Source organism: Pipistrellus hanaki (assembly GCF_964339955.1).
Source record: "Pipistrellus hanaki genome assembly, chromosome: 15".
NCBI lineage: Eukaryota > Metazoa > Chordata > Mammalia > Chiroptera > Vespertilionidae > Pipistrellus > Pipistrellus hanaki.
This window is the reverse complement of record NC_140517.1, coordinates 28,180,115-28,207,692: the sequence shown is the minus strand read 5'-3', so window position 1 is coordinate 28,207,692 and position 27,578 is coordinate 28,180,115. Positions and strand designations below refer to the sequence as shown.

Here is a 27,578-nt window from a genome sequence, read left to right as displayed (position 1 = left end):
GGACAAATTAAACTTATACTAATAATGAAATATCCACCCTAATAATTAATAAAATTACTTTTAGACAACAGTTTCTCTGTCTTTGCCCTTCCTTCAGAAGTGCTGCCAGAGGTTAAATCTATCAGAGACTGTCACAGGTGTCCTTCCCCGCCCCTCGGAGCCTCAGTATATACAACTGGACTTTGAAGTGGGCCAGTTTAAGAGTAATTTCTTCCACTTTCATTAAAACCAAAATTTATAAACAAAATGACAGTGGCATTTTTCCTTTTGTTTTACTGATTTTTCTTTTCCAGTGAAGAACAATATAGAACAAGAGGCTGAAGCACAAGCATGAGCCCAAGTAACCCTTCTTTTTTTCCCTTCCTGTACCCCGATATTGAACCCTCCCCTTTCCACACATGGAAGAGTTAAGCCAACAGCCTCTGCTGCTGCTGAGCTGGAGGCTAGCACTTCACTTGTTCCTGGTAGCCAGGACATGTTGGAAAGAGAGAGCATCTCTCAGCATCCAGCCGAGTTTCCTCCACAGAACATCCCCACAGCCTGGTCTGTGTGCAGCACAGAAGGATGTGCGCCTGTTCTGGCGTTATTTGTCTGAAAGGGGAGAGAGTGAATGACGTTGAGCCTCCTATCTTTGCTTTCAAGATTAGAGATGACAGGGAAAATTAATTTCTTACTGACTAACAGAACAGACCTGAATAGCTATCATTCTGCTGGTCATGTGGGGCCGGGCCAATCTTTCGGCCTATCTGATTCAGTCAGCTGCCTGTGTTATTTTTCAATTTCCCAGAAATAGCTATTTATTGTTACCAACTAAATGGTTTTATGGAGTGGAAGGATTTAAAGTTTTATACTATAATACTTCTATGTACTAGTTTCAACAGATGCCCAGGAAGTATCTTATTATTACATACTATGATGTCAAATAGGATGAAGTATTTATTATTTACTTTAGATAACTGGACATAAAACAAAAACTTAATGAGAAAAGGGAAGAAAAATAATAAATTTTGGTCTTAATTTATGTTACTGAATAGAAAGAGTTTGTCCACTGAGAATTACAGTTGAGAAAAATTGGCTATCCTATCTAATAAAAGATTAATACGTAAATTGACCATCACTTCAAGACACAAGATGGCCACCCCCATGTGGACCCAGATAGCCGCCACAAGATGGCTGGCAGGGGAGGGAAGTTGTGGGTAGTTGGGGGTGACCAGGCCAGCAGAGGAGGATAGTTGGGAAAGACCAGGCCAGCAAGGGAGGGCAGTTGGGGGAACCAGGCCTTCAGGGGAGAACAGTTGGGGAAGACCAGGCCTGCAGGTGAGGGCAGCTGGGGGATATCAGGTCTGCAGGTGAGGGCAGTTGTGGGTGATCAGGCAAGCAGGGAGGGCAGTTGGGAGAGACCAGGTTTGTAGGGGAGGGCAGTTGGGGGGACCAGAACAACAGGGGAGGGCAGTTGTGGGCAATCAGGCCAGCAGGGAGGGCAGTTAGGAGGGATCAGGCCAACAGAGGAGAGCAGTTGGGGGGGACCAAGCCTGCAGGGGAGGGCAGTTGGGGACAATCAGGCCAGCTGGGGAGCAGTTAGGCATCGATCAGGCTGACAGTGGAGTGGTTAGGAGTGATCAGGCTGGCAGGCAGGAGCAGTTAGGGGCAATCAGGCAGAGGCAGGCGAGCAACTGGGAGCCAGCAATCCCGGATTGTGAGAGGAATGTCCAACTTCCAGTTTAGGCCCAATCTGACCTAAACCGGCAATCTGACATCCCCCAGCGGGTTCCAAATTGTGAGAGGATGCAGGCTGGGTTGAGGGACCCATTCCTACCTCCGTGCACAAATTTTGTGCACTGGGCCTCTAGTTTTATTATAATTGGTGCCACCCAGGAGAAGGGAAAGCTAATGCTCAAAAGCCTGAACTTGAAGGTTTATGGACAAGGTGTTGTATAGAGCAAAATCACAAGTTATCATGAGGTAAGGGGCCCTGTTTGGGTAGCTCAGTTGGTTAGAATGTCCTCCCAATATGCCAAAGTGGTGTGTTTGATCTCCGGTCAGGGCACATACAAGAAGCAACCAATAAATGCATAAATAAGTGGAACATCAAATAGATCTTTCTTTCTCTCTCAAATCAATAAATACATTTTAAAAAAGAGTGAGGTAAATAATAATTTTAAGTCTTGAGGCCAGCCTTGAGTCTCTCATATGGTTTCATGGGGACATGGCCAGAGATCACTGTGCTTTAGAACTCGAGCTGAAACATAACACAGGCTGTGATATTATCTTTAGCTTAATGGAAACCCATACCTTGTGACCCTTAGTCCAGGCATGGCCATTGTTTCTGGCTGTTTTAGGGGATTAATGACCAGTAAAGGAAAGGGCTAAGGCTTATTAAGTGGGCATGCTGTGATGAAACGGAATAGTGCTAGGGTTCCATATTAAATCAAAATCATACATTAAATCAGGATCCTTGGTTTCATTTGACCAAATTGAATGTCCCTGAAAACCTTGGAGTTTTAGGGCCGACATCCTGAGGTGTGCTCACATACGTACATGTGACTCAAGCATTCAGTTTTTAGAAAGTTCCTTGAAGGCTAAAACCATATTTTGTTAAATATTTCATATTTAACAATTATATCAAGATATTGAACATCAATAAGAGAGTTTATATTTAGTGAATGCTCAATATAGAGACGGTAATTTCTAAGTACAAGGTGTTTGGTATTAATTTATAAATCTCCAAAATATTTTTTAAATATTATTTTTTATAAGCTGGCTCATTAGTAATTATTAATCATATATTAAATCTCTTGTACCAAGTCTTTGTCCATCCCTTTTATTTTTCAGTTTCTAAGCTGACTAAACAACTAATGCTTCTGGAGACTAAAACACAGAGCCAAGAAAAGGAGCTAACTGAAAGCAAAGAACAACTGGAGGATTTACGTACCGAATGCCAAGAACTGAAAAGACAGTTGGAGAGCAAAATAGCAATGAAAATTCATACTACGATTGTAAATGATTTACAAAAGTACGTATTAATGCCTTTTCAAGGGGTAATGCACCCCAATGCATGTTGGTATAGGCTGAGTGGGGAGAGGTTGCTCTGCTCTTTCTTTTTAAATCTTTGAGTGTCTCTTTCTGCGTCATTGTAGCTGCATGACCAGAGGTGTCTGAGTCTGAGGATGGTAAATACTTTATTAAAGTAGAAGAGGCTGTCTCTGAGGGCTACCCTCTTCACTTTGGGTGTATGATATTTTCTCTACTGTTCCAGCCTTTATTGATGTTAGAACCAAAGATAATTTAAAGAGTTAGATCTGAAGCCTAGTGATTCAGCAATAAGGAACGGGTTAAATGAAAGGATGCAACTGTAAAATGGAATACAACACAGCCATTAAAAATAATGTCACAGCCGAAGCCGGTTTGGCTCAGTGGTAGAGCGTTGGTCTGCAGACTGAAAGGTCCCGGGTTCGATTCCGGTCAAGGGCATGTATATTGGTTGCAGGCACATCCCCGGTGGGGGGTGTGCAAGAGGCAGCTGGTCGATGTTTCTCTCTCATCGACGTTTCTAGCTCTCTATCTCCCTTCCTCTCTGTAAAAAATCAAATATATTAAAAAACAAAGAAACAAACAAAAAACTGAGCCACCCAGCCAAGGGGAAAAAATTAATAATAATAATAATAATAATAATAATGTCACAGCCTGACTGGCATGGCTCAGTGATTGAGCGTCAACCTATGAGCCAGGAGGTCACGGCTTGGTTCCCAGCCCGGGCACATGCCTGGGTTGCGGGCTCAGTCCCTGGTGTGTAAGAGGCAGCTGATGAATGATGTGCTCTCATCATTGATGTTTCTATCTCCCTCTCCTTCCCTCTCCTTCCCTCTCCTCTCCCCTCCCCTTCTCTCTTCTCCTCTCCTCTCCTCTCTCCTCTCCTCTCCAAAATCAATAAAAATATACTTTTAAAAAATTGGTTTTAAAAAAAGAATTATGTGCCCAGCCGCACTCTCTCCTGTCCTCCAGGCGCTCCATCCCAGGTCCTCCAAGGCCGGGTGGGGAGATGCTGTGCAGAGGCCTTCCACATGACCCACCAGGGGCTGGAGTGCTGGGTTGATTATCAAATGGCTGCTTCATTGTAGCCTCTGTGCACTGGTTACAAGCCTGTGCTGTTTTTGTCCATTAGCCGGTTGCAGAAGGAAGAAGAGAAAGAAAGTGCTGAAATGGAAGAGCTGATGGAAAAGCTGGCGGTCCTGCAAATGCAGAAGAAGAGTTTGCTGTTAGAGAAGAACAACTTGACAGCTAAAAACAAAGCGCTGGAAGCTGAGCTCGAAAGGGCGAAGAAAACAAATAGGTCTTTATGTCTATTTTCCTTCAGCTTTTTTAGTCGTTAAAAAAAGACGTTCAAAAATTTGTTTCTGTTTCTTTTTCTAATATTGGCTCTACGATAGAAAAGAATATATAAGTATAGTAAGAGCTTTTTTATTGACCAGCATTTTTCTAGCCTATAGTTCACATATATTGAGCGTTATAAGATGATTCTAAGACTATGAAACTTGTAGAAGTTCTTTCTTAACCTTTTCCTAAAAGTCTATTTTGGGATACTAAACTCCTTTTCAAAAGTAACTTTTAGAACATGAATCTAAAAATTAATAGAATAAAATATTATTAGCTTATTAATTGTGTCAAAGCATTTTCTGATTTCTATTGGCTTGACTCTGAGTCAATAGTTATGTTGAGTTTAAAATTAAATTCAGTTACCAATTCTCACCTTAAAACTTACAGATTTAGATTGCCGAAGAATAACTTGGTGTTTTTATAATACAGATATTCATTATGCTTTAGCCATCCAGGTTAATGAGTTTTTTTATTCCATCATTTGGGGGAACTCTTTAGGAGATCTCAAAAAAAAGTTGACATCCTCAAAAAGCAGGTTGAAAAAGCCATGGAGAATGAAATGTCTGCTCATAAGTACCTGGCAAATCTTGTTGGCCTGGCGGAGAATATAACTCAGGAACGTGACAATCTTATGTATTTGGTAAGTCTCCTCAGTTGCTTCCAAGACACTGTAAGTTTATATGCAAACATAATTTCAGGAGTATTTTTTGTTTGTTTTATGAAATTATCCATAAATAGCTTCATTTTTAAAAATTTCAACAGCAAAATTTCAAATTCTCCAAAATTTTTATCTTTCAATCATAGGGGGAAAAAACATTTTTAAAAGTCAAATAACTCAAACTTTTAAATAATGGCAAATTATATTTTAAAGGTAAACTAAAGGAGTTAGTCCATTCAACTAAATAGGAACAGTAATAATCAGGTGTATTACACACACACACCTGAAACTTTAGATTCTCTCTGTAAAACTGACAGTATATTTCCAGTTTAAAGAAACATAAGACTCATAGAAAGGTTAAATAGAGTTCATCCTAAGGACACAGTTTAAAGGGCAGTGACATTCATCCCCGTTGTTCCTAAGGACACCGGTCCTCAGGAAGGAGGGAGTAAATTATTGGTGGTGAAGCTCTGTGCAGCCGCAAGAGTGATGCCAGGGACATGATCCTTGGTGTCTCCGCAGTTATTTTAAAAGATGTCTACTATAGATTGTACAGTGAAATAAAATAGATGCTATGCCAAGCTATATGCATTGAGAAAAGTCTGATAGGAATTACTGCCAAATGTTATAGTGAATTAGATATTCAAGTGGTGGAATTACAAGAGATGTTTTTAAATCGTGGTAAAATTATAAGAAAAATTTTAAAATCATTTTATTTATCTGCATTTTATGATTTTTCTACATTGAACTCATTGCTTATTTAAGCAATGTTGGTAGTGTAGGGTCAGATGGATTATATTTTAAAAGGTAAACTAATGGAGTTTATCAGGTGTATTACACACACACACCTGAAACTTTATATTCTTTATACACTTTATAAATAGTTTAATGGATGTCATTACAAAAGAGACTTGAGGACTTTCTGAGAGTCAGAGATTGGCAGAGTTGGAAGTACCTTGGCCCTTCCCCAGGTGACTGAAGTGTGGAGAGTGTCACAGGCTTACTCCAGTTTGCTAGGAAGATATTGAGTTCCTCCATAGGAAAATGCACAGAGGTTTTAGCTATGTTTATATAAGAAGAAATAGAAATAGTATCCAAATCTTGGGGGGGAATGTTGAAAATGTTGATTTAAAAAAAAACACATTTTATTGATTTTTTACAGAGAGGAAGGGAGAAGGATAGAGAGCTAGAAACATCGATGAGAGAGAATCATCGATCAGCTGCCTCCTGCACAACCCCCACTGGGGATGTGCCCGCAACCAAGGTACATGCCCCCGACCGGAATTGAACCCGGGACCTTTCAGTCCGCAGGCCGACACTCTATCTATTGAGCCAAACCGGTTTCAGCGAAAATGTTGATCTTTTAAAAAAATTTTTTTAATTTTATTTTAGAGAGATAAAGGGGAAAGGAGAGAGAGAAAAACATTGATGAGAGAGAGAAACATCAATCAGTTGCTTCCCTGTTTCCCCTTCTGCTCTGCCTCCTGGGCTTACCCACTGATATATCAAGAGGCAAACAGAGGACTAATTGAAAAACATACACTGCCAAACAAACCCATTTATCTAGCAGGCATTCCTGGGGACCTGGCTGTCTTGTGTCATTGCCACTGAAAAGACAAAGCCAGCCCGGCCAGTATTGCTCAGTGGTTAAGCATCGTTTCCTTGTTAGGGCATGTGCCCTGGTTGTGGGCTCGATCCCCCCTAGGGGGCGTGCAGGAGGCACGGGTAGGACACCACGTTCCTCCGGCCCATATGGGCCAGAGAGCATTCCAGGCTTCCATGATGAAGTCAAGATCTTCCCTGACCCTTAGGTCCACACCTCATATTTATGAGCTTAGGATAGAAATACAAATGGAGGCCACATACTCTGTGTTCAAATACTTAGTTACAAATCATGACATAAAGAAATGTGTTTTCTCCTCCTGCCTTGACCTTGGTTATCATGGCCTGAAATCCAGGCCTGACTTAGAGTCTTCAGACCCCTCAGACATGGAGAGAGCTGCTCTCATATGCTCTGGCCCACCCACTGAGGGATCTCTGTACACAGACACTGCTGTCCCCTTGACCCTACAGGTCCTTCCCCTGGGGAGCCCAAGGCCAGCCCTCTCTAGTAGCCATACACTCCCACCTTGCCCCTTTCTGGTCTCTTGGGCTTTGTGAAAGCCCTTTGTATTGATATTGGCATCTTAATTTCTAATCCTGCCTTTGGGATGGGTTTTCTGTGTGACTTGTGACAAGTTAAATAACTGTCTTTGTTTTATTTTTCCTTTTTAATAATCGAATTGCCACTACTAGCCTACTCTAGCAGAAATGCTCAGTTTTATAATTTTTAAGTGATTTGAAATAATTTATAGTGCATAGTTGTTCATGTCCATGTAGATATTAATATGAATCATTCAGCTTCAAAGTATATCCCTCCTTGGAAATACTGCCTATGACATTTGTTTAGAGAAAAGCATTGTGCATCCATATTAAGTTCTCCTTAATTTTGTAATTACTCAAATAATTCAAGTTAAAGTTTATTTGCATCTTGGCACTTACTCCTTGGATATGATTGAAGGAGTGATATGTTCCGTAAGGACAGAGAATGTGTTAGAACCCTGGCAACTTCTCCCATCCCCTGGTCCTGGGGCACAGATCTCCTGTTTGTGCCGAGGAGGGGCACCAGCACACTGTTCCAGCTCTTGTCCCTCCTCAGCAGTTGGCCAAGCTTTGCCCACAGCCCCTCACACAGGGAATGGGAATCCAGGTGGGGGCAGGAGAGTTTGGGCCAAAACAAGTGGCAGAATGGAGATCATTTGAGAGTAGTAATATTCTTTGCAGAATAATTTTTTTATTCTTTTAATTTTTCTATAAAACTGAGAGCCCATTATTTTTCTTTTCACCTTTATCCTTAGGCCAAATGTTTAGAAAATGAGAAACATGGAGTTCTCGACAAAATTATGAAAGGCAATATTCGCATGGGAAGGTTAGAGGAAAAAGTCAAGGTAAGTGATCATTTAGCCTTAAAGATTACTTTTTCAAATGGGAACAGAGGCTGACTGGGTACAGGTTTCCACAGGAAGATACATCTCACATGTGAATAACGCTGCTCACCCAGAGATTAAAGCAGCACATGGTTTTGCTGGCTGAAATGACACCTCTCCAGAGGTAGCATCTCTCTACTCATCGAATAAACCAAAGCTCATCTGCACAATAAGATACCATGCAGATGTGGTTTGTTTGTTTGTTTGTTTGTTGTAAATAAATCTTTATTGTTCAGATTATTATAGGTGTTCCTCTTTTTTCCCCTCCCATAGCTCCCCTCCACCTGATTCCCCACCCCACCCCATGCCCTTACCCTCCACCCCTGTCTTCATCCATAGGTGTAAGATTTTTGTCCAGTCTCTTCCTGCATCCCTCACACCCCTTTACCCCTGAGAATTGTCAGTCCACTTCCTTCCTTGATTCTATTATATTCACCAGTCCATTCTTTTTTTAGATTTTTTTATTCACTTGATTTTTAGATTTACTTGTTGGTAGGTATGTATTTGATGTCATTTTGTTGTTCATAATTTTTACCTTTACCCTTTTCTTCTTTTTCCTCTTCTTAAAGAATAACCTTCAGCATTTCATGTAATCCTGGTTTGGTGGTGATGAACTCCTTTAGCTTTTTCTTATCTGTGAAGCTTTTTATCTGACCTTCAAATCTGGATGATAGCTTTGCTGGGTAGAGTAATCTTGGTTGTAGATTCTTGTTGTTCATCACTTTGAATATTTCTTGCCACTCCCTCTGGCCTGCATAGTTTCTGTTGAGAAATCAGCTGACAGTCATATGGGTGCTCCCTTGTAGGTAACTAGCTTTTTTTCTTTCTGCTTTCAAGATTCTCTCTTTGTCTTTTGCCCTTGGCATTTTAATTATGATGTTTCTTGGTGTAGTCCTCTTTGGATTCCTCTTGTTTGGGGTTCTGTGCACCTCTTGTACTTGTAAGTCTATTTCTTTCACCAGGTAGGAAAAGTTTTCTGTCATTATTTCTTCTAATAGGTTTTCAATATTTTGTTCTCTCTCTTCTTCTGGCACCCCAAAAATTTGAATATTGGTACACTTAAAGTTGTCCCAGAGGCTCCTTACACTATCTTCATATTTTTGGATTCTTTTTTCTTTTTGTTTTTCTGGTTGGGTGTTTTTTGTTTCCTCATATTCCAGATCTTTGGTTTGATTCTTGGGGTACGTTGATCTACAGTTGAGTTTCTATATATTCTTTATTTCAGACAGTGTATGCTTAATTTCTGACTGGTCCTTTTCCATTTTTTTGACATTCTCATTAAAGTCCTTGAAGGTCTCACTAAACTCCTCAGAGGTCTCATCAAGTTTCTCAGTGGTTTTTAGAAGATTATTGAGTAACCTTATAAATGTGGTTTTGAACTCTATGTCATCCAGTAGTTTTCTTTCCTCCATTTCTTTCATTAGTGACATGATTCTTTGTCTCCGCATTTTGGCTGCTTCCCTGTGTTGATGGAGTGGCTTTGTGTGGTAGGTGACCTATAGGGGCCAGTAGCTTAGCCTCCCCAATCACCTGAGGTGGATGCTCTTGGTATACCCCTTTGTGGGCTGAGTGCAAAATCTTGGTGTTTCCTTAATTGCTGTTGGTACACTGGGAGGAATTGACCTCCAGGCCAATTATCTGTGAAGACCCGCTGTATCTATAATGGAAGAACTGCTGTGCTGGAGATACGCTTATGGTGCAGGATTTGTTTTAGTGGGACTTTGGTGCTCACTGGGTCTGCCTCTTAAATGTGTCACTTATAGATGTGAGGAGTTGAAATCTGGTGTTTCACACTGACTGCTAGGTACATTGGCTTCTGGATCTCCAATGGACTGCAGGTCAGCTACTGTCTGAGGGCTACCCTCCAGGAGCTACGAGAACTACAGTTTTTTCCTTTTGCTTGGGGTTTGGAGGTTTTGGAGCTGACCCAGATTGCACGTTTGCTAGGGTAAGCTGTGATAGGGCAGGCCATTCATATTGCAAAAGCCGCTGCTTGGAGCTTGGGTGTGTTTGTAGGTTGCTCGGGGCAGAGTCTCAGGGTGTCACTAGGCTAGGGTGTGGCAAACAGCGATGGCTGCCAGTCAGCTGTCTCTGCGTCTCCGACTACATCCCCATGTCCCACGCCCCAGCGCAGTAAACAATTATTCCTGCATGCAGCTCTGCAAGCAAGCCACCCTCACTTTCCGACCCAGTGGCAGACAGTCCAGCTTCTCCCCAAAGGAGTTTGGGTCTCCCGCATCTCCCCATAAACTGGCTTTCAGAGTAATCAGGAGTTTGTCTCCCTTGGGATTGAAAAAAACAACGCCCGCCGCCAGCCCGGTTTGCACATGGCTCCTACCTCAGCTTTTCAGCGCTTGTGCACTGAATGCTCCTTTCTCTTTCCTTCTAGTTGGGAACTTCCATTCAACCAGCTTTCCCATGGTTCTGCGTGATAGACGTTTTGTCTTTTAGTTGTAGTTTTGAAATTGTTGTGCAAGGCAGCAGCTTAGATGTTTACCTAAGCCGCCATCTTGGATCCTCTCTTTGTTTTTTTAAAGGCTACAGAGCTGGGGGAGAGAGCAAAGCAAGTCCGAGAGAGGAAGTGAAAAAAAAATTAAGGTGGGGATGGTGGGCAGGGGTAAAGATAAAGGAAAGAAGGAATGTGGGGAGAGAAGGAGGGTAGGAGAAAGATGGGAAGGAGGAAATAAAAGTTTATAAATGATGAGTCAGGCCGAGACCGGTTTGGCTCAATGGATAGAGCGTCGGCTTGGGGACTGAAGGGACCCGGGTTCGATTCCGGTCAAGGGCATGTACCTTGGTTGCGGGCATATCCCCAGTAGGGGGTGTGCAAGAGGCAGCTGATCGATGACTCTCTCTCATCGATGTTTCTAGCTTTCTATCTCTCTCCCTTCCTCTCTGTACAAAATCAATAAAATATAAAAAAAATAAATAAATAAATAAATAAATAAATAAATGATGAGTCAGTAGGAAAAACTGTTACAAAAGGAGAGAGAAAAATTGTGTGAAAGGGAGAAGCCAATAAGGAAGTCAAATACAATTGTGTGTGAAGTGGATAAGATTAAAAAAACAAAAAGTTAACAGGGGCGACCAGGCCGGCAGGGGAGGGTAGTTAGGTGGATCAGGCAGGCAGGTGAGCAGTTAGGAGCCAGAGGTCCCAGATTGCGAGAGAGATGTAAACTGGCAGTTGGACATCCCCCAAGGGCTCCCAGATTGGAAAGGGTGCAGGTTGGGCTGAGGGACCACCCCCCTCCCTGCCTCATGCATGAATTTCATGCACAGGGCCTCTAGTGTATTCATAAAAGCACAATAAGGAGCATAAAGGATAGAGATGAAAAAGGCAAAGACAAGAAAGCAGAAATATGAATGTCAAAAGAATTCAGTAGAAAGTGATACAGATCCAATATCCTATTGGGACAGTCTCCAAAGAAGAAACTAAACAACGGAACTTATTAGGGTCTAATCATAATTCATAAAAACTTTCTGAGATAAAAGAAGACTTGAATCTACATATTGAAAGGGCACAATATATGCCTAAAACAAACACATGGACCCAGAAAATTGACATCAACACCTATAACTGTAAGATAAACAAAGAATATCTTGAACACTCATTCAAAAGACCAAGGTATAACAAAGAAAAAAGCCATGTTGGCATCACACTTTTCATTAACAACACTGAATGCCAGAGAACTGTGGGCTACCATCCATAAATAGTCAAGGAAAGAGAATATGAGTCAAGGATATTTCCATCCAACTAAGCTGCTCTTAAGACATTTTGACCATGTAAAAACTTTGTCCTAAGGATCAATCAAACAGAGTTTAGCCTACCAAGAAATAATTGGGCAGACTTTGAAAAAGTATTAATAGTAAGAATATACTAAATTGTGAACTAAGCATTAAAACAAGGCATTAGCTGGTTTGGCTCAGTGGATAGAGTGTTGGCCTGTGGACTAAGGGTCCCAGGTTCGAATCTGGTAACTAACACATGCCCGGGTTGCGGGTTGATCCCCAGTAGGGAGTGTGCAAGAGGCAGCCAATCAATGACTCTCATCATTGTCTCTTACCTCTCTTTCCCTCTCCCTTCCTCTCTGAAACCAATCTATAATAATAAAAGAGATACATGCTAATTAGACCGGATGACCTTCCGGATGAAGCCGGGGCTGCGAGGGAAGCCCGGGTCCCGGGTGCCAGAGGGAAGCCAGTACTGGCAGCCAGGAAGGAAGGCCTACTCTTGCACAAATTCCGTGCAATGGGCCTCTAGTAAAGATATATTAAAAAAAAAAAAAAAAAAAAGAAAAGAAAAGAAAAGAAAGCAGGGATAAATTTGATAGAGTAGAATGTAAATATTCTCTGCCAATGTGAAACAATACAACCAAAGAAAAACTGGTAAGTGAAGGGGGAAGGAAGGTAGAAAGCAGAATAAACTAGCTGGCTGCTTCATACAGTATGTAATAACTTGAGTCAAAGGCTATCATTTAAAGCTGAAAAATCAAGTAGGAGGCACTTAAGCATATTGAAGTGGGAGAAGAGTGGAGAAAAGGCTATGAGCTAACATGTACTTACAAGCCCTGGTTGGTATAAGTCAGTGGGTAAAGTGTCAGCCTGTGCATCGAAGGGTTGCAGGTTTGATTCCAGGTCAAGGGCATGTACCTGGTTATCAGGTTTGATCTCTGGCCAAAATCGGGGCAAGTGAGGAAAGCAACCAATTGATGTCTCTCTCACATCAAAGTTTCTTTCTCTCATCTTGCCCCATCCCTCCCTCACTTCCACGCTCTAAAAAAATCAGTGGATAAAAATATGCTCAGCCCTAGCTTGTCTGGCTCAGTGGATAGAGCATTGGCCTGTGGACCAGAGTCCCGGGTTTGATTCCAGCAAAGGACACGTACCTTGGTTGCAGGCTCCTCCCTGGGCCCAGGACCTGGTCAGGCTCGTACAGGAGGCAACCAATCGATGTGTGTCTCTCACATTGATGTTTCTCTCTGTCTTTCCCTCTCTCTTTCACTTTCCCTAAAACCAATGGAAAATAATCTCCTCAGATGAGGATTAAAAAAAAAAATTATGGGATTTGGCAAAAGCAATTCTAAAGGGAAAGTTCATAACTAAACAGGCCTACCACAGGAAGCAGGAAAAATTCCAAAAAAATAATCTAACTTTACACCTAAAGGAACTAGAAAAAGAACAAAAAGCAAAGTAAGTAAAAGGAAATAAGGATCCAAGTAGAATAAACAAAATAGAGACTTTAAAACCAATAAAAAGATCAATGAAACGAAGAGTTGGTTCTTTGAAAGGATGAACAAGATATAGCATCAAGAAAAAGACAGCCCGGCCAGGATGGCTCAGTGGTTGAGCGTCGACCTATGAACCAGGAGGTCATGTTCAATTCCTGGTCAGGGCACATGCCTGGGTTGCAGGCTTGATCCCCAATGTGGGGCATGCAGGAGGCAACCAATCAATGATTCTCATTATTGATGTTTCTGTCTCTCTCCCCCTTTCCCTTCCTCTCTGAAATCAATAAAAAATATATTTTTTAAAAAGAGAGCAAAACCAAGTTAGTAAAATCAGAAATGAAAGAGGAGAGATTATAATTGACACCATAGAAATACAAAGGATAATTAAAGAATACTATGTATAATTATATCCAATAAGCTGGATAATCTAGAACAGTGATTCCCAAAGTGGTCTATATCGACCCCCAGGGGTCTATGACAACCTGCAAGGGGTCTACGTCAGCGAAAAAAAAATTTGGGGGTCCATGAAATGAAAATGGGGGTCCACGATAGTGGATCTCAACATACACTGATAGTACCTATTTACTTACATCATATTATCTTATAATATAAAAACATATAAATTATTTATAAAAGTACCTATGAAGTAAAAAATTTATTATATATATTTATAAAATTGTGTAAGTTGTAGGATAAAAACCTGCACATAATGATATACCAGTATCATCTTGTTACAAGCATGCGCGCAGTAAACATTCTTGCCAATTTTTGTCTCAAAGCTTCGCGAACTTGCACCGACTTGTTCAATTCGTCACTCTATAAATATGAATGTGAGAAAAATACGTTCATTCGTTTCCTGAATCTTGAATAGGAAAGTGCTGAGAAAACACTTAAAAAAATATAAACTGGTAGTTTATCATACAAATTATAGTGAATCAGTGTTATTTTGTTTGAGAATGCTGGAGAAAAGTAGGTACATTATTTTTTATTAAATTTTATGTTACGTTTATTTTATATGATATAAAATTTTATTTTGAGTAGTTTTAATTTAAATTCAATAAATAAATGTATAAAACTTAACATGTGTTTTTATTTCAAGTTTTTAACACTAAACTTCACTACAGTTAGAAATTTACAAAAAAATCAATATCAGGTAAGTAGGGGGTCTACCCAAAACCGAAAAACATGGCAAGGGGTCTACGGCACAAACAAGTTTGGGAACCTCTGATCTAGAAAAAACAGTTAAATTCCAAGAAATAAATAACCTTCTAAGACTAAATTAAAAAGACCAATTATTAGCAATGAAATTTAAGCAGTAATAAAAACTCCCAACAAACAAAATCCCAGGACCAAACTAAAGTGAGTCTCCTGTAGGCAGCATATAGGTGGGTCTTGCTTTTTTATCCATTCTGCCACCCTATATCTTTTGATAGGAACACTTTAGTCCATTTACATTTCAAATCATTATCGATAGGTATGTGCTTATTGCCATTTTGTTCATTGTTTTGGTTTGGGTTTTTTTTTTCTTATTCTGTTTCTTCTTGATCTCTTTTCTGTTGATTTGATTTTCTTTTGCATTTTGATTGAATACCTTTCTCTTTGTTTTTTATGCATTTTTTTGTAGTTTTTTGGTTTGTGGTTACCATGAGGTATGTGTGTGTGTATGTATATATATGTATATATATGTGTGTGTGTATGAAATATATATATATATATATATATATATATATATATATACTAATAAAAGAAGAACATGCAAATTGACCATCACTCCACTACACCCACCAGCCAATCAGAAGTGAGTATTCATATTAACCCAACTAAGATGGCAGCTGCCATGGAGCTGGAACAAGCAGGAAGCTTGGGTTTACCCCCCACAATGGAGGAAGCCAAGCTTCCTGCCTTCCCTGGCCAGCCCTAGCCTCCACTCAAGGCTACGAAGTTTCAATTATAGAAGATAAATAAATCCCAGATACCTGCTTCAGCCAGCTCTAGCCTCTGCTCAAGGAGGTGCTAAAAAAAAAAGAAGAAGAAGAAGAAGAAAAAAAGAGGGGCTGGGAGCTTGGGTTGCAGGGGGTGGGGGGAGACGGGAGGGGGGACGCGGGCGTGGCCAGCCTGAAAACAGCTCTCAGTCCCTCACCCAGGCTGGCCAGGCATCCCAATGGGGACCTCCACCCTGATCCAGGACACCCTTCAGCGCAAACCATCCGGCCCCCACCTGTGCACCAGGCCTCTATCTATATACTAATAAAAAGGTAATATGCTAATTAAACTGGGAGATCTTCCAGGAGACCTTTCAGATGTTCTAGACAAAGCCATGGCGGTGGGGCCAAGGTAGAGACCGTTAGAGGCCAAGAGGGGAGGGCAGTTTGGGTGATCAGGCTGGTGGGGGGCAGGGCCGTTGGGGGTAAGCAGACCAGCAGGGAGGCCAGTTGGGACAAGCAGGCCATCAGTGGTGGTCAGTTGGAGGTGATCAGGATGGGGGTGGGGGGAGGGCGGGGTGGTGCAGTTTGGAGTGAGCAGGCCAGCAGGGGGGCATTTGGGGGCGAGCAGGCCAGTGGGGAGGGAAGGTGGGAGCTACCAGGCCAGCAGGGGGGGAAGATGAGGGTGAGCACTTGAGCACAGGGGTCAGTTGGGGGTGAGCAGGCCAGCAGGCAGAGTGGTTAGGGGCAATCAGGCAGGCAGGCAGCCGGGTGAACAATTAGGAGCTAGCAAGAGGGATGTCTGACTGCTGGTTTAGGCCCAATCCCTGTAAACCAGCAGTAGGACATCCTTCAAGGGGTCCCAGATTGGAGAGTGTGCAGGCTGGCTGAGGGACACGCCCTCCCCTGTGCATGAGTTTCATGTACCGGGCCAATAGTCCTATATAATAAAACCCTAATATGCAAAGCGACTGAACAGTGGAACTGGTCATGACATGTGTATACCACCAGGGGGCAGACGCTCAACCCACGGGCTGGTTCCTGGTTGTCAGTGCACTCCCACAGGGAGGGCAGCCCTCAGCCAGAGGCCAGGCTCACAACTGGCAAGCCCACCGTGGTGGCGGGAGCCTCTCCTACCTCCGCTGCAGGAGGGCGGTAAGGAGCAAGGGGTCCTGGACTGTGAGAGGGTGCTGGCCGGGCTGAGGGTCGCCCCCCCTCCTTCCCCCCAGTGTATGAATGCACCCGGCCTCTAGTATATATATGACAGTATTTTAAGCTGATAGGTGTTTAAATTCAAATGCATCCAAAATGCACTACAGTTTTACTCCCCCCTCCACTCTGTTTTGGTTTTCATGTTTTTCTTGTCTTTTGTATCCCTTGACTATTGTGGTTATAGTTAATTTTGCTACATTGTCTTTTAACCTTCATATTAGCATTTTAAGTCATTGATTCACTGTGTTTATTGTATATTTGCCTTTACCAGGGAGAATGTTTCTTTCCTGTATTTCCTTATTTCTGGTTGTACCGCTTCTTTCCTGCAAATGAAGACCTTTGACATTTCTTGTAAAGCTGGTTCAGTGGTGGTGAACTCCTTTAGTTTGCTGGGAAACTCTTTATCTCTCCTTCAATTCGGAATGATAACCTGGCCAGATTCTAGGTCATTGGTTCTTTTCTTTTAGCACTATAAATATTTTCTGCCACTCCCTCTGGCCTGTAAACTTGCTTCTGAGAAATCAGCTGATAACTTCATGGGATTTCCCTTGTTTCCTTCTTGCCTTGTCTCTTGTCTCTTTATTCGCATAACCTTTGCCATTTTAATTAGTGTGTCTTGGTTTAATTACAGTGTTCCTCTGTGGGTTCATCTTGTTTGGAACTCTGTGCTTCCTGGACCTGAATGTGTTTCCTTTCCCAGATTAGGGACGTTTTCAGACATAACTTATTCAAATATACTTTCTGTCCCTTTCTTTCACTCTTCTCCCACTGGAATCCCTGAATGTGGATGTTAGGGCATTTAATGTCCCAGAAATCTCTTATTCTCTCTCTCTCTCTCTCCCTTTTATTTATTTATTTATTTATTTATTTATTCTTTTTTTGGGCCCGGCTGGCGTGGTTCAGTGATAGAGCATCAACCTGTTAACCAGGAGGTCATGGTTCAATCCCTATTCAGGACATATGCCTGGGTTTTGGGCTTGATCCCCAGTGTAGGGCCTGCAGGAGACAACCAATTGATGATTCTCTCTCATCATTGATGTTTCTCTCTCTCTCTCTCTTTTTCTCTCCCTCCCTCTCTGAAATAAAGAAAAATATATTTTAAAAAAATAATAAAATAAAATTATTTTTTTCATTTTGCTGTTCTAATTGAGTGATTTCTGCTATTCTGTCTTCTGGGTTGCTAATCCATTCTTCTGTATTAACTAATCTGATTTCTGTTCCTTCTAACGTATTCTTCATTTCAGTTATTTTTATTTCTTATTGGTTCTTTATTATATTTTCTAACCCTTTGTTAGAAGTGTTCTTTGAGCTGAAACCGGTTTGGCTCAATGGATAGAGCGTTGGCTTGGGGACTGAAGGGTCCCGGGTTTGATTCCGGTCAAGGGCATGTACCTTGGTTGTGGGCATATCCCCAGTAGGGGGTGTGCAAGAGGCAGCTGATCGATGACTCTCTCTCATCGATGTTTCTAACTCTCTCTCTCTCTCCCTTCCTCTCTGTACAAAATCAATAAAATATATTTTTTTAAAAAAGAAATGTTCTCTGAGTTTCTCTATTCTACTTTCAAGCGTATTGAGCATCCTTACAACCATTTCTTGGAATTCTATTTCAAACAAATGAGTTATCTCCATTTTATCAGAGTTTTTCTCTGGATTTTTTAATTGTTTCTTTATTTGGGACATATTCTTCCACTCCCCATTTTGTTTGACTTTCTGTGTTTGTTCCTATGAGTTGGATGAAATAGCTTTTTCTCAATCTGTGTGCCCATGTTTCTGGAGGGCAGTTATAGTCGGGCAAGGCACATGGCAAAAGGAATGGGCTCTGGGCAGGGCAACCTAGGGTGTTTCCTTGCCCTTTTGCTCTGGGTGGGGCTATGCTGTGAGGGTTGCACTGCCCAGTATGTGTGCAATGTGCCCTGTTACTTTAATTGTCTGTTGCCTGAACCTGATCTGGGCAGGGCTACTCTGAGTGCATGGGTTGCAGAGCCCCAGTGTCCCCACACTTTCTCTGGGCACAGCAGCCCCACATGCATATGCAGCTGCTCCCCACTATTTCTGAACTTTCTCTCAATAGGACAGCCTTGCGTACGGGCACAGCATTTTGCTGGTTCCACACCCTGGGCAGGGGGTGTCCGCGTGCAGCTCAGCAGGTGCGTGCTGCTGCACCTGCCACACCCACCAGGTCCATCTCCAGGTGAAGGGGCCCATTTACATAGGCTGGGTGCTGCCCTCCTGCTGGATCTAGTTCTGGGAGGGGTGGCTGGGGATGCGCCTCCGCACCCCTGCAGCTCGGCCAGAAAACTGGGATAAAGCGCCCGCCCCATCCAAGTGCAGGAGAATTGTAAACAGTGGTGCTCACCAGTTCCTCCATCCGGACAATCCCCTCAGCGCCCACAGGGCACTCGCAGCTCCCAGCCTTCTCTGTACAGCTTCCTATTTGTGCAGAAGCTGTTTCAGCTGGCACTTAGATGTCGCCCGAGGAATGGCTGTGTATATAGGTGTAAATTTACTGTGTCCTCCAGAGGGGTGAGCTTAGAGCCCTCCTACGCTGCCATCTTGGACTGGCTTCCAGAATGTCATAACTTCCAAAGAGAATTTCATCTAGGTAAACTATACCATTAGTCAGACTATATGTGACAAAGTTTTAGAAATGCTCAGAAGGAAATTCATAACCTTAAATATCATGCAACAAAAATGTAAGAAGGACCCCTCGCTGGTTTGGCTCAGTGGATAGAGCATCAGCCTGGGGACTGAAAGGTCTCGGGTTCGATTCTGGTCAGGGGCACATGCTTGGGTTGCAAGCTCGATCCCCAGTGGGGAGCGTGCAAGAGGCAGCCGGTCGCTGAAACCAGTTTGGTCAGTGGATAGAACGTTGGCCTGCGGACTGAAAGGTCCCGGGTTCGATTCCGGTCAAGGGCATGTACATTGGTTGTGGGCACATCCCCAGTGGGGGGTGAGGAAGAGGCAGCTGATCGATGACTCTCTCTCATCGATGTTTCTAGCTCTCTATCCCTCTCTCTTCTTCCCTGTAAAAAATCAATAAAATATATTTAAAAAAAAAAAAAAAAAAGAGGCAGCCGGTCAATGATTCCCTCTCATCTCTCTCCCTTCCTATCTGAAATCAATAAAAATATTTTTTAAACATGTAAGAAGGAAAATGAATTAGTCTTTTATCTCAGTCATCTCAGAGTATGCCAGAACCTTCAGTTTTAATTTTATTTATAACATATAAAAATAATTTACAGCATGATATAAATTAGAAATTTGGTTTTATTATACTTGAAATTTTTTGTTACTTTATATGACCTTTATGATCCAGACTTGTCCTTCCATATCAGACCTTTGCAGGGCTCACTCAGCTCACTGGTCTCTGACGGCACACGGAGGTAGGTACAGAATGCATCCCCGAGGCCCCGGCCTGGGCAGCGAGCAGCCTCCCTCCCTCACAGCGCCCTCCTCCTCCACCAGGGGTACAAGAAGCTGGCCGCACTGAAGCTGGAGGACATCAGTCACTGTCTGACAGAGCAGCAGGAGGACTTTGCTAGCAAGACAGCGCAGTACCAGCAGGAGATGCGGCACCTCCAGCGGATGCTGCAGGACAAGCAGGACGTCCTGGACGAGGCTCTGCAGCAGAAAAGGTAGGGCTGCCCCCGTGGCGTGTGTGTGCTTTGGATGTTGGTAGAATTTTCTGATAAAACCCTCTAGATCTGTTTTGTTTAATTACTTACTTTTGCTTTTGTATTTGGTCTTATCAGAATTTAATGTTGCTCTTGATTTTTATTTGCTCCTTACTGTTTTCTTTTTTTAAATCTCCCCAGCAATTGACATGTAACACTGAGTAAGTTTAAGGTGAACAGTGTGACGACTTAATACATGTATATAGCCCTAACCAGTTTGGCTCAGTGGATAGAGCATCGGTCTGGAAACTGAAAGGTCCCAGGTTCGATTCCAGTCAAGGGCATGTACCTTGGTTACCAGCACATCCCCTGTAGGGAGATGTGCAGGAGGCAGCTGATCAATGTTTCTCTCTCGTCGATGTTTCTAACTCTCTCTCCCTCTCCCTTCCTCTCTGAAAGCAATAAAGACATATTTTTGTTGTTGTTATTTTTTTTTGTTTTTAATTTTTTAAATTAAATTATTATCTGTACATATCTTACCATTGCCCACCCTCCTATACATACCCTCCCTCCCCAGAGTTTTGTGTCCATTGGTTGTACTTATATGCATGAATACAAGTCTTTCGGTTGATCTCTTATCTTCCCCAGATCTTCCTACCCTTCCCGCTGTAATTTGACAGTCTGCTTGTTGCTTTACTGTCTCTATATCTATCTTTTGGTTCATCAGTTTATAATGTTCTTTATTATCCATAAATGAGTGAGGTCATGTGGTGTTTCTCTTTCATTGACTGGCTTATTTCACTCAGCATGATGTTCTCCAATTCCATCCAGGTTGCTGCAAATGATGAGAATTCCTTCTTTTTTATGGCAGCATAGTATTCCATTGTGTAGATGTACCACAGTTTTTTGATTCAATCATCTGCTGACGGGCACCTAGGCTGTTTCCAGATTCTAGCTATTGTAGATTGTGCTGCTATGAACATAGGGGTGCATATATCCTTTCTGATTGGTGTTTCTAGTTTCTTGGGATATATTCCTAGAAGTGGGATTACTGGGTCAAATGGGAGTTCCATTTTCAGTTTTTTGAGGAAACTCCACACTGTTCTCCACAGTGGTTGCACCAGTCTGCATTCCCACCAGCAGTGCACGAGGGTTCCTTTTTCTCCGCAACCTCGCCAACACTTGTCGTTTGTTGATTTGTTGATGTTGGCCATTCTGACAGGTGTGAGATGGTACTGCATTGTTGTTTTGATTTGCATCTCTCAGATAATTAGTGACTTTGAGCATGTTTTCATGTGCCTTTTGGCCTTTCTTCTGTCTTCTTTTGAAAATATTCTGTTCAGGTCCATTGCCCATTTTTAATTGGATCATTCATCTTCCTTTTATTTAGTTGTATAAGCTGTTTGTAGATGTTGGAGATTAAATCTTTATCAGTGGTAACATTTGCAAATATATTCTCCCATACAGTGGGCTTTCTTGTTGTTTTGTTGATGGTTTCTTTTGCTGTAAAAAAGCTTTTTATTTTGATGTAGTCCCATTTGTTTATTTTCTCTTTAGCTTCCATTGCTCTAGGGGCAGTATCAGTGAAGAAGTTCTTTTGGCATATGTCTGAGATTTTGCTGCCTGTGGATGCCTCTAGTTTTTTTATGGTTTCCCTTCTTATGTTTAAGTTCTGTATTCATTTTGAGTTTATTTTTGTGTATGGTGTAAGTTGGTGATCTAGTTTCATTCTTTTGCATGTATCTGTCCAATTTTCCCAACTCCATTTATTGAAGAGACTGTCTTGACTCCATTGTATATTTGTGCCTCCTTTGTCAAATATTAATTGAGCATAGTGATTTGGGTTGATATCTGGGTTCTCGGTTCTATTCCATTGATCTATATGTCTGTTCTTGTGTCAGTACCAGGCTGTTTTGAGAACAGTGGCTTTGTAATACAGCTTGAAATCTGGTATTGAGATCCTTCCTACTTTACTCTTCTTTCTCAGGATTGCTGTGGCTATCCGGGGTCTTTTATTGTTCCAAATGAAAAAGACATATTTTTTTTAAAGCATTGGGGAATATTGCAGGCTATGTGAAGGTGAACTTGGTGGTCCCTCACACTTAAGCCCACCCTTTCATAATGGCTGTGTTGCCTTTGACAGACGAATATAAACTGATGCCTGCAGAAGAAGAACTCTCTGATATGACTTTCTTCAAGTTTTAGTAGGATCCATGAATCTGATGTCATGCAGAATACAGTTATCTGTTTCCCATCAGCCAGATGCTTATAGTGCCAAGCAGAATGAAGTCTTATCTACATGGTTTCTGTAGTCACAGAAATTCTTATCAGTCTAAATAGTTGTAAAAAGTTGAGCCAATACCAACTTTCTTGCCAAACAGGAGGCTTAGAATTCCATTAGTAGGCCGAAACTGGTTTGGCTCAGTGGGGGGGCGTGCAGGAGGCAGCTGATTGATGTTTCTCTCTCATCTATGTTTCTACCAATCCCTTGCCTTTCCTCTCTGTAAAAAATCAATAAAATATATTTTTTAAAAAGAATAAAAGAATTCCATTAGTAGAATGGAACTTTATCCTCATTCCATTTTTTGCCTTTAGTTGTTTAAAATTTATATATTTTTGAGTTGTTACTCTTGAACTTCCACCCTAGATATTTAACATTAAAAAATATATTTAATCAGCATACCTACATTTCTTCCCCCCAAATGCAAGCTCTAATGCTTTAATCTAATTATTTCCCCTTTGGTTTATATGCTGTTATCTAGTATCATTAGATATAACTATGTCTTTTTATATTATTATTTTTATCCATCCCAAATTAAATACTATTTATATATAGTTGTTTATTTTTATATACCTGCAGTTGACCAATTTTTTTGCTTAATAATTGTTAAAATCAAGACAACTAGCCCAAAATGGAATTGCTTATACTAAGCCCCACGTTACCAAACAAAGTCTAAATGTACAATTTCAGCTCTTGCAGAAATGGAGTCTTAAATCAGTCATGTAGGAATCACCTGATTAGCACTAATTATGTAATCTACCTAATTAGGCCTCCTTCCAATAACCAGGTGCATTTAACTTCCTTATTTCTGCTCTCTTCTACCTGTAAAATCCTTTATTTTATATAGCTCACTAGAGCTCCTTTCTATCTGCTAATTGGATACTGCCCAATTTGAATTGATTAAAAAAAAAAACAAAACTCAAAAATATGCCTTACTTAAACTTTTAACATATTCTCTTTCTTACATCTCAGAATAGTTTTTTCTTAGATTAGTTTTCTTCTTCCTAAAATACATTATTTAGTGAGAGAATATTGGTAGTAAGCTTTCTTAGTTTTGCTTATCTGAAAACACTGGATTTTGACCCCAGTCTTGTAAGATGATTTTTGCTGAGTATAGAATTCTACATCGACAGGCTTTTTCTCTCAGCATATTCCATTGTCTTCTCTGTTTCGTTTTGGCTGTTATGGTATCTTTTGTCACTTTTTTTAAAGGTCCATCTTGTCCTGGATACTATTGCTCAATAGTTAGAGCACTGAAAGGTTGCAGGTTCAATTTCTGATAAGGGCATATGCTTGGGTTGCAGGTTTTATCCCGGCCCCAGTCAGGGCGTATGTAGGAAGTCACAAATTGATATCTCTCTCTCACATCGATGTTTCTCCCTTTCCTCCTTCCTTTCCGTTCTCCCTGAAAGCAATGGGGAAAATATCCTCTGGTGAAGATTAATAAACACACACACACACACACACACACACACACACACACAGTGGCAGGTTGGGTAACAGAACAAAATCCAACCATCTGCTGCCTTCAGGAGGCACATCTCAGCTGCAAGGACAAACAGACTCAAAGGGAAAGGATGGAAAATGATACTCCAAAGAACGAGGCATGTGGCCCACCAGCTGCAAGTTTGACATGCTTGCTCCAAAGCAGATGGCATCAGATAAAAGCGGATATAGCCATTATATCAGACAAAATATATTTCAAGCTAAAAAAGATAATGAAACAAAGATGGGCATTTTATAATGATAAGGAGACATAACAACATACCCTGTTTCCCCGAAAATAAGACAGTGTCTTATATTAATTTTTGCTCCCAAAGATGCGCTATGTCTTATTTTCAGGGGATGTCTTATTTTTCCATGAAGAAGAATACGGTACACATTTATTGTTAAATGAAAATAAAGGAAATTTATTACCTGTATATGGTATGGTAGTACGGTAGTTGTCAACACAAACCAAACAAAATGTGAATTCTACAGTATCAAGAATTTACTCATTTATTCAATGACAATCATGTCATCATCTTCTGGAAGATCATCATAACAATTCAATTCCTGAATTTCCTGGTGAATTTCTTGTGACTCCATTTCTTTCAGAATCAGTGGACCAAATCTCTCATGTTTAGCCTACGGGGGCCTTATTTTTGGGGGATACCTTATATTTCACTCAGAAGGAAACCTGTAAGTAGGTCTTATTTTCGGAGGATGTCTTATTTTCGGGGAACATGGTATTTGCACCAATCAAGGAGTACCAAAATATAAAAAACAACTACTAATAAAAGAACTAAAGGCAGAAGCTGACAAAAATACAATTATAGTAGTGAACCTAAATTCCCCATTGACATCTATAGATAGATCATCCAAACAGAAAATCAATAAGGCATTAATACTGACCCTAAATGATACATTAGACCAATTGCACATAATTGATATTTACAAAGTTTTCAACCCTAAACACCAGACTATACATTCTTCTTCAGTGCGTATGAAACGTTCTCAGAGATAGATCGTATGCTGGGCACAGAACTGTGCAGACTTCCATTCGATGCTTGTACCTTGGGACTCATAGGCTCTCCAGGTATTTCCTAATGTGCTGTTTTTCCTGTTTTGGGGATTCCTCAGAGCCGTGGAAGGCGAGCTGGAAGTTGTTTGGGAGTCTACCTCCAAGGAAAACCAGAGAATCCGAGAACTTCTCCGAGCGACACTGGAGAGGACCGGCGTGAGGACCGGCTCCAGAGCCGCCGAGGAGCCCCGCCCCGCCGGCCTCGCGCAGGGCGACGCGCTGGAGGACGGCAGCCTCAGCTACTGTGACATGAAGCCGCCGCCCTCCCCCCGCCAGGGCCTGCAGGAGCCCCTGAGCTAGGGCCCAGGACAGGGAAGGGCAAGCTCCCACCTAACTGCAGTGTTCTTCCTTCTCAGGACTAGGAAGAAATAAACTGTTTCAGAAGCTTACTTCATGCCTTACATTTACTTTGCTTTAATAATGTGCTGCCGCACTGCATGCTAGCCAGTGCGTGTCTTCTACACCGCCACCAGAACGGCTCCTGAGCCCACTGCTCGGGGAACGGGCCTGCTGAGCTGCCGTCCCCGGCTCCTCGGGAATGGCCGGCGGGGAGCAGCAGCGACGGTCTCTGTGCAGCAGCTCCGGGTGGCATTTATTGTTCACTGGAAATCCAGGAGCTGGTACTCGTGCAGGGAAGTTGTGCAAAGCGTGTTGCACCCTTTCCCTAAGCCAGTGGAGGGCTTTCTCCCTCCTCCCGGGAAAGTACTTCTAGGGTCACAGAGTCCCCTCCCCCATGAGAGCCAAGGTGGGGTCCCTGCCCACTGCCACCACCGAGACGGGCGCCTGCGGCCGTGGCTCTGCTCCGCTCGGTGCCACCTCCTCGCGCCCGGCCTCTCAGGACCACCCCTGGGACTTGCTGCTGGTTATGCCAGCTCACGGGGCTGCCTGTCCCCGGCACCGAAAGAACCCTGACAGTGTGCGGAGGGGGATCCTGGAGCATCTTACAGAAGCTCTCCTCCCTGGGCTGTGCTGTCTCAGATGAGCAAATAAGCTCTAGCATTGTCCGTGGTCGTCTGTAAAAGTTAGTCCGAGCGCTTTGATTGCTAGATGGAAAACGGAGATGGAATATCATAGATCTTTTTATTTTATTGTCCTTTTCCAGGGGTAGAAGACTCACCAGGATTTAGAACTATGTGCTAGCTCAGCAAATAGTAGCTTTGTTCTTTCAGGGAAACGTGCGCCAATAATCCGCAGTCGGTGAGAGGGCCTGTATGGGGAGGTGGCTTGTCTGTGGGGTCACTGCCATTGTCCCCCCTGGAGAGCCGCTTTGGTCCTGGGTTTCCCTGCCGCCCACGAGAACGTGGCATTCCTGGAGAAGGGAACATTTGTACATTGTGTCTTGTTTATCACACACACAAATGTACTCGCAAGGGCAAGGCAGCTGAGGCAAGGAACGGACAGGCTGTCGGATGCTTCGGGGCAGGACGAACGCCCGGGCCTTGCAGCATGGACCGGGTTCGGGAGATGGAGCAGGGCAGGTGGAGGGGAGCAGAGGCAAGAACTCAGGAGCAGAGGAGGGGCTCGGGGCCTGGAGGCTGGGGCGGCGATGAGGCCAGACTGGTTCACAGACACCTTGGGCTGCTGGGAAGGGGCGCCTGTTCCAGTGCCTCATGCAGATTTCCAGTCAGCAGGACGGGTTCCATTCTGGCTTGGTCCTGGTGAGGTCCGTATGGCTGTGGAAGGGTCCTGATCAAGTTCAAAGTAACCCACTGCAAACAGCTATAAACACGGTCCCGGATCTCACACGGCCCACTGCCTCTAGCGTGGCGCGCAGCCGTCCTGGGAGGTGCGGTCTGCGGAGGGCAGGGGGTCGGAAGTGACCCCTTTGCCCCTCGACCTCTGAGAAGGACGGGAGACGCCATCCTCTCCCCAGAGTGCCGTTCTCTCAGGCAGGGGGTTATCTAAGGAGCCAGGAGGAGAGTCTGAATTGTATTGGTTTTGATTTATTTATTCAGTGACTATATGTTCGGTGCTTATCTCTGTCTGCACTGTTTGTTGAGAACAGGTGACAAAGGTGGACCTGGGCACAGCCCAGCGTGCCCAGAAGAACTGCCAGCACAGGACCGGAGCCGTGCTGTCCCACCGCCAGCAGTTCCTGGGGAGCTGCTGCGTGTGAGCCCGTGGGTACGGGGGCCTCACTTTTCCGCGGTGAATTTTGTGACAGCCAAGCATTAAATATTTCTGATGAAAATAGCACCCAAATTGAAATGTACCATAAGCATCAGATATATGCCAGATTTTGAAGACTTACTGTGAAAAAAAGAATGTCAAATGTCTCAGTAATTTTTATGTTGCATTTTGTATCTATCGGGTTACATAAAGTATTCAAATTGATTCCACTTGTTTTTGTTTTTTTCTACTTTTTAACAAACGTGGCCACTAGGAGTGTTTAAATGACGTGCGTGTGTGCATTGTGTGCCGTCCTGGCAGCCTGTGAGTGCGTGGTGCCCAGTGTGCTGTCAGCCCTGCCCAGCCCCTGCGGACGCATGGTGCGGAGGCTCCTCTGAGTCAGCCCGTCTCACATCCTGTCTTCTTCCTTCCCTGCTGCTCCTGTTTCTCCCAGGATTTTTGTCTTTTCCAGAGAACCCCGCCTTCTCGTGATGCGCCGGACACAGGACAGCTTCAGTTTTGTCTTTTTTTTCCTCCAGCAACAACAGCTTAATTAGCTCAGACCCACTTGTTCATCTTTCTGGTGGTCCA

At 42.8% G+C, this 27,578-nt stretch overlaps 1 protein-coding gene across 3 annotated transcripts in view; it reads left to right on the top strand.

Annotated features, from left to right (window-relative positions):
- The window catches only part of CEP89 (centrosomal protein 89), a 67,491-nt gene extending 40,286 nt beyond the window's left edge, over nucleotides 1-27,205 (top strand). For 2 of the 3 annotated variants that reach the window (XM_084905700.1, XM_084905699.1), the window contains exons 14-19: nucleotides 2,833-3,013; nucleotides 4,163-4,330; nucleotides 4,873-5,014; nucleotides 7,930-8,019; nucleotides 19,886-20,055; nucleotides 24,938-27,205. In XM_084905700.1, the coding sequence (XP_084761826.1) occupies nucleotides 2,833-3,013; nucleotides 4,163-4,330; nucleotides 4,873-5,014; nucleotides 7,930-8,019; nucleotides 19,886-20,055; nucleotides 24,938-25,178 (992 nt within the window). In that variant the 3' untranslated portion in view covers nucleotides 25,179-27,205. Of the gene's footprint in view, nucleotides 1-2,832; nucleotides 3,014-4,162; nucleotides 4,331-4,872; nucleotides 5,015-7,929; nucleotides 8,020-19,755; nucleotides 20,056-24,937 lie in introns of those variants that run through there. The other variant, XM_084905701.1, reaches the window with a different exon arrangement.
- The last annotated feature ends 373 nt before the right edge of the window (nucleotides 27,206-27,578 follow it).